At 36.7% G+C, this 6,173-nt stretch overlaps 3 protein-coding genes across 3 annotated transcripts; 2 read left to right on the top strand and 1 right to left on the bottom strand.

The window, feature by feature from the left end:
- Positions 1-2,249: 2,249 nt before the first annotated feature.
- LOC108602713 lies at positions 2,250-3,030 on the top strand. The gene is made up of 3 exons (XM_017990867.1): positions 2,250-2,488; positions 2,545-2,858; positions 2,913-3,030. Exons 1-3 carry the CDS (start codon positions 2,255-2,257, stop codon positions 3,028-3,030), a joined length of 666 nt encoding a protein of 221 aa, XP_017846356.1. The 5' UTR covers positions 2,250-2,254.
- Positions 3,031-3,086: 56 nt separating this feature from the next.
- On the bottom strand, positions 3,087-4,160 carry LOC108602624 (multiple coagulation factor deficiency protein 2 homolog). The gene is made up of 4 exons (XM_017990763.1): positions 3,957-4,160; positions 3,811-3,898; positions 3,618-3,759; positions 3,087-3,422 (listed from the first exon to the last, which is right to left on the bottom strand). Exons 1-4 carry the CDS (start codon positions 4,103-4,105, stop codon positions 3,295-3,297), a joined length of 507 nt encoding a protein of 168 aa, XP_017846252.1. The 5' UTR covers positions 4,106-4,160; the 3' UTR covers positions 3,087-3,294.
- Positions 4,161-4,479: 319 nt separating this feature from the next.
- Positions 4,480-4,989, top strand: LOC108602584 (UPF0691 protein C9orf116 homolog). The gene is made up of 2 exons (XM_017990720.2): positions 4,480-4,701; positions 4,759-4,989. The coding sequence occupies exons 1-2, from the start codon at positions 4,563-4,565 to the stop codon at positions 4,962-4,964; spliced, it is 345 nt and encodes a 114-aa protein (XP_017846209.1). The 5' UTR covers positions 4,480-4,562; the 3' UTR covers positions 4,965-4,989.
- The last annotated feature ends 1,184 nt before the right edge of the window (positions 4,990-6,173 follow it).

The following is a 6,173-nucleotide window of genomic DNA, read 5'->3' as shown; positions in this document are numbered from 1 at the left end:
AAAATTACTCACAGGCGTTACATAAAATTTATAAAAAAAAAGTCAACTAAACTAAAAGCGCTGGCAGTGCTTAAATAAACGACAATATAAAGCGAAAAAAAATAAGAAATTTCAAATCTAAAATGTTTATGGTTATTATAAAATACATATATATTAAAAGCAAATGTTACGTGCATCAAGCATAAAAGCAAAAATTTAATTACATTTAAACAAATATTCAATGTTTATTATATATGCCCACAGTATACTTATTATCTTATGTATTAGTAGTTAATGTTTACAAACAAAAGAACAGCATGGTAAGCAATGTTAACTTAAGTTTTATTACAACAACAACATACTATATATATATGTGTGTATATTTTTATGCGCTAACGTTGATTTGTTTTTAACTAAAACAGCTGGCAAACAGGCACATTAAACCCAAAATCTAAAATGAAATGTTGATGAACAACAACGAACACATATTTACAGACGAAAAGCTGAACACAAGTATTAACAAATGATATATAATCATATGAAATATATACTATAAAATACCCTTTATAGCTAATCAGTGTTTTATGCATTCTGTTACGCACATACTACTTTAAAAAAATAATTTTTTAACATAGCTAAAATATTTAATCTAATATTATACATCTAGTACAATGTTAGCTTGATTCTGTTGAAACATATCGCTAAAAATAGCTAAAAACCAAAAAACTTTCTACTTGGGTTGTACTTAATTCAATTAGTTTTCTTTTCAACTTTCGACATATACTACGTAGTACGTACGACTACAAGTTAAATACATTTTTGCAAAATACAGTAGTGCAAAAACTAAATAAATAAATATTTAAATACTTTACGAATTTAAATGTAACTCCAAACTAAATTATGCGGTTCTTGTGTTTTGAAACAAATTTACAAAAACATTGAAAGTTATTGCAGCTCTTGCAACAAGTCTTCAAAGCAAGACGCTTGAGTTGATTTATATACACATTAACCTAACCTAATACAGAAATATATGTACATCTTTAGCACATTCTACACTCACCAGACCCAAACATCATCATTTAAACAAACATCCAAACAAACAAATTGTTTTTTCGTCATAAGTACTATTTACAATGACAAACGTTAAGCCATAAGCATTTATCACAAGACATACAAATAAATATATATCATGGCAGCTCATAAATTAAGAAAGGAAATGCTGAAGCAAATTACAAAATCAAGTACACAACAAAATATTATAGTAACTCTGCATATATATTTAACTAAAACAAAACAAATACGCATATTATTGTGCAAATAAATAGACGTATATTATACATATTTACCCAGAAATACAGTCGATCCTCTGTTAACGAGCGTCCTTCTATTCAGCAGCAAAATCAATTTTCCCAAATGAATTGAATCAAGTCCAAAAATAAATACACACCCAAATATTATTTCGTTCAATACTATTTCATTCAAAAGTATATGACATATACTATATATCAATTTTTGAAAACAAAATATGCAGAATATATGACTAGCCATTACCCTAAATCTCCGTTCCGAAATTTGTGTTAAGCGAGCGATTCGTTAACCGAAGATCGTCTGTACTATATATAAATATCTATATTTATATATTTATAGCTGCTATAATTGTGTGTACATTTTTATTGTGTGTAATTGCATTTGAAAGTCTAAATAAATTTATATAACATTATATGGGCAGCAAGATGAAATAAATTATATTAAACACACACAAATATTTAATGCAATTCTATATGCATAGTATATATACTTATATACAAACATACATAACTAAATTCATGTACTTACAAAACTATTCCAAGAACCACAGCAAACCACAAGTAACAATAAAAATGAGTTGATGATTGATACAAAAAAAACAAAAACAAAATCAACAGTTAATGCACTTTTATTGCCATTCCACTTTTAGCTTAACGCACAATTTCGCGTGCGTTTACCTGGAAATGTTTAGCGACAAGCGACAACGACAGCGACATTGACATTAGCCAGGTAATCCTTGAGCTGGAAAAACGCTTGAAGCAGGAAAATCTGCAGACACTCTCGCTATCGTTAGCGAATTTGGTCTCTTTTTCAGGTGCAACGAGGCTGAACCGCGCTGTTTACCTGCCGCACATGCCACAGCTGCTGCAAGCAAATAAAATGCAGACGCTTGTCAAGTCGGCAACGCAGTCTCAACGCGACAACAACGCGCACGCGATCGTCACAGTTAAACTCATAAACAAACAACATGCAACGCATTTGGCATTATGCAACAGCTCTGGGGCTGCTGCTAAGCTACGCCCACGCTGCAAGTCTTCAACTGCCATTGGAGCCCGTTGACAATGGACTAAATGCGACGCAAAGTGAGCTGCGTCCATTAACTTGGCTGCGCAGCGCACAGGATATGTTCTCAAGTCCTGCGGGTCATGTCGTCGTGCAGGTGGCCAAGGAGCTGTTGCATCGCTCCGCCGGCAATAGCCAAGTGGGTAGTCAGCAGCTGGACTGAATCCAAAGCGACGCTAATTACTCTACTTGCAGGTGCTAAGCTTGAACCTGACCAACTTGCTGATCATAGTGCTGCTCAAGGTGCTCATCTTCTCGGCGGGTTTGCTGGGCGCAGGTCACTGGAGTGGTTATGGCTACGGCTATGGACGCAGTGCTGGACGCAGTGACAACCAGCTGGGTTGGGGCTTCAATGCGGGCGATGATTATTTGATAATGGGCTTTCTAGCTGCGCAAGGTGCGGGTCAGGACGATTGTCTGTATGCTGCTGCCTGCGCCTGTCCCAATGCAGCTTATGAATATGCCAAGGCAGCACGTGCACTGCTGGGCGCCATTGAGATCTTTGATGGGTAAGTACGCACTGACATTTAAACTTTGCTCTTAATCCGCAAACTCTTTCACAGTGTACCGCTGGACAAGCCGCGCTATAATGACTTGATTGTGCTCATGGAACGCGCCGCCTATGATGGCTTCAGAGGCACCAGTTGCAATACCACCAAAACCTGCGATGGTCTCTTGTAGTTACCGTCTTAGTTTATATACATATATTTTTTTATTTGATGTATATATATGCATAATTTGTAGTACAAATATCGTGTTGCTTTTAGTGCTATTGTTAGTATTGCTTGTGTTAGTGTTAGTGTACAGACGTACACAGACGAGTGTGTGTGAGTGTATTGCACAGTCTCTATGTTTCAGTTTGGAAAATACAAACACATTTGTATTAATAAAATGCTATAAATTTAACTAAGGTATTAGCTAGAAATGTTTTGGCTTTTGGGGCAGTTAGCGCAGCATATTTCGCTCCAGGCTCAGTTGATCCTTGCCACCGGTTACTGCCTTGACAAACTCGGGATATTGCAGCATGCCGTCGTTGTTTTCATCAGCTATCAATAGAAACTTATCTATGGCATCTGCAAGTGAATAAGAAATGGCATAAAATTAGATCCCACTAGTGGATTTCAAACTGCTTGCACTACTTACACTGCTTACACTGCTTTCTGTGAATGTAAGCAGTTTATAGCTACAATAGGTTTTGTTTTAATGTAAAAATGCAATTTACATTTGCTTTTACATCAGTCTTTCTATATATATTTTTAGCAGCTTACCTATAAAATGCTCCAAGTCTTCACTTGAGTTTTGCAAATAGTTGCCACCTTCAGCATTTGTTAAATAATCAGAATTATGATGCATGGCCGATTGTATCATCTCCAAGCCATCTAAAGCGTTATTATTGTCATTGTCATGAGCCTGCAAATGTATGTTTATTAGATAAGCTACGGAGGACGTTAGCCTGCTCACCTTAAACATATAAAATATCTTTTCCTCCTCACTCATGTCCTCCAAATTAGCCTGTACGCCCATATCCCTTAGATCATCATCAATGCGACTGAAAGCCAATTACAACTTAAATATTCTTAGTCAAAAAAATGTAAATAAAAACTTACTGTTCCTCGTGTGTCAGATGTTGATCCACTCTACGTGTCTCACCGCGAGGATGATGTGGTCCACGCTTCATGGCCAGTGAGCCATCAAAGGATTGACTAAAGGTGGCCAGGCATATGATGAAGTTAACCAAATTCGATAAATTATACATACTGTGCACTTAGTTGACTAAACAAATTGTTTCACTAATAATGCACGCATATGTGCTTGTGTGTGTGAGCAAATATTTGTATGTGTGCATAAATAAATTTGGTGGTGCGTAACATGACAGTTGCCAAAGTGACAGCTTCGAATGCGCAGGCGTTGTACAGTGGGCCAAGCTGACTATTCCAACTACAAAACAACGAATTAAAAATTTCAGTTTGCTAAAGTTTCTGTTGCATTAACTTATTTGTAAAACAAACTTTTATTTTAGTTGAGTATATATGTAAACTTTTTAAACCCATTTGCCCACAATTTGAACTGCTTTGTAACCTAGCAACCCATACATGGCCTATCATTTGTTTACTCAAATTATATTCATAACACAGTTAACGATTTAACCGCAAGCAAGCTAAAAGCTATTTAAATTTTTCAAAAAATTCGTACATATCAAAAATACGTTCAAAATGTGTGAGCATTTTTGTGATGATATCGAGTCCTTTAATCCCGAGCGAGAGTTTCAAAAGTTTATATTACGCAAACCAGTTGTGCAAACGGCCAAGCTATATGAGAATCTGCACAAACGCGAGGCAATAAGATGTCCCTGTAAGTATATGCATTAATTGAAAATAAAAAACCCTTTTTAACACGCCTGCTTCATAGACAACTTCAAGGGCTATGGAGTCGAGACTGACAAGAACACAATGTACCGCACTTGCAATTCGGAATACGGTTATTATGCGCCCAATTCTTTTACTATACCCAAACGTTTTTATCCATTATCACAAAAATTCTCAAATGATGTTGTACGCTTTGGCATGTATCGCAATTTCTCGCTGAACACGCACATGGATCGTACTTTCTATTAACTAGTACTTACGATTAATCAAAAAAAAAAAACGAGTTATGCATTTCTGAGCTTCTAACTATACCGGGCATGATCATTGTAACAGATTTTTGATTTATTTATTCATTCTGAAAACACATCCATGATATTTAAATCGAGCGATAAGCATTGAAACTAAAAAAAACATTTTTAAAAATAAAAAAAAAAATTTTTTACAGATTTCAAGTAAGTCCGTATTTTTATATTTTTTTTTACTGCACCATGAATTGATAAAGATATCAATAATGACAAATGCAATATCAACAAATTATTAAAGTTTTGTTGGAAACAGAGAACTAATCAATGATTGTTGCATTAACGACTTGTTACTATTTTTGTGTTGCGATCGTGATTAAACGCCCGAATATAAACACAATGTTTATTGTATATTTATTATGCAGCTGTTAAATTTATGTTTTTAGTGAGAGGGAGAGAGAGCGAGCGCAAATAAGAGAGCTATTCGTAGCTGGGGCACTTGATTTCTTTGCCTTGCACGACCAACCATACTCGCCTCGTTAGAAGGCTCGGCTTTCAATATCAACCGTTGGGAGCAGGCGCCGCTTATTTACTGTCCAGGTTGCTGTCCCAGAGGCGGTCTTCCGTTCAGCTACCCTTGCAATGCCATCACTGCCAGAAATCAACTTCGTCTCTATTGCTAAAGGCCATTTAAGTGGAGACATGTTCTCATTCTTCACGAGAGATCCACAGCCAAGAGATTGACGGCGCCACTTGTAGTGCTGTTGCACTAAGTCACAATCTACCCCAACTTAGTTTTGAATGACTGGCAATCCTGACGCTAGTCTTATTCGTCCGGCGCATAGAAGCTCGTACTGATGCCTATCCGTAAGTCTACGTGCTGCGGCTTAAAGATGCAAGGATCAGCTAATCGAATGTTTGATGGTACATTCCAACGGGATGTGTCCAAGGTGAAAGTGGGTTGGCTGTCTGTTATGCTTGGCGTCAAAATCAGATGTTTGCGAACTGGTGACCTAATTGACCATCGGTTTCAACCACAATATCCTCGAGGCCTGACACGGAGACAGCAGACTTGCTCCGGCTCAATTGCAGGTGATGAGCGAGCCCAAAAGTGATAAGGGGCAGCCATTGCCTCATTAATACGAACTGATGGTGATAAATTGCCGAATCAAGAGCAGCTGTATATAGAATGAGCTGTGTTTCTGCAAACACGCAG

This window comes from Drosophila busckii, chromosome 3R, assembly GCF_011750605.1.
Source record: "Drosophila busckii strain San Diego stock center, stock number 13000-0081.31 chromosome 3R, ASM1175060v1, whole genome shotgun sequence".
Classification (NCBI taxonomy): Eukaryota; Metazoa; Arthropoda; class Insecta; order Diptera; family Drosophilidae; genus Drosophila; species Drosophila busckii.
The sequence above is the reverse complement of the archived record's forward strand: the minus strand, read 5'-3'. Positions and strand labels throughout refer to the sequence as shown.

Coding starts and splice junctions, on each gene's coding strand:
- LOC108602713 (XM_017990867.1), top strand. CDS start 2,255: ATGCAACGCATTTGGCATTATGCAACAGCTCTGGGGCTGCTGCTAAGC. Junction 2,489..2,544: donor GCTCCGCCGGCAATAGCCAA/GTGGGTAGTCAG, acceptor CTCTACTTGCAG/GTGCTAAGCTTGAACCTGAC. Junction 2,859..2,912: donor GCCATTGAGATCTTTGATGG/GTAAGTACGCAC, acceptor ACTCTTTCACAG/TGTACCGCTGGACAAGCCGC.
- LOC108602624 (XM_017990763.1), bottom strand. CDS start 4,105: ATGTATAATTTATCGAATTTGGTTAACTTCATCATATGCCTGGCCACC. Junction 3,899..3,956: donor CATCTGACACACGAGGAACA/GTAAGTTTTTAT, acceptor ATTGGCTTTCAG/TCGCATTGATGATGATCTAA. Junction 3,760..3,810: donor AGATATTTTATATGTTTAAG/GTGAGCAGGCTA, acceptor ATACATTTGCAG/GCTCATGACAATGACAATAA.
- LOC108602584 (XM_017990720.2), top strand. CDS start 4,563: ATGTGTGAGCATTTTTGTGATGATATCGAGTCCTTTAATCCCGAGCGA. Junction 4,702..4,758: donor CGAGGCAATAAGATGTCCCT/GTAAGTATATGC, acceptor CCTGCTTCATAG/ACAACTTCAAGGGCTATGGA.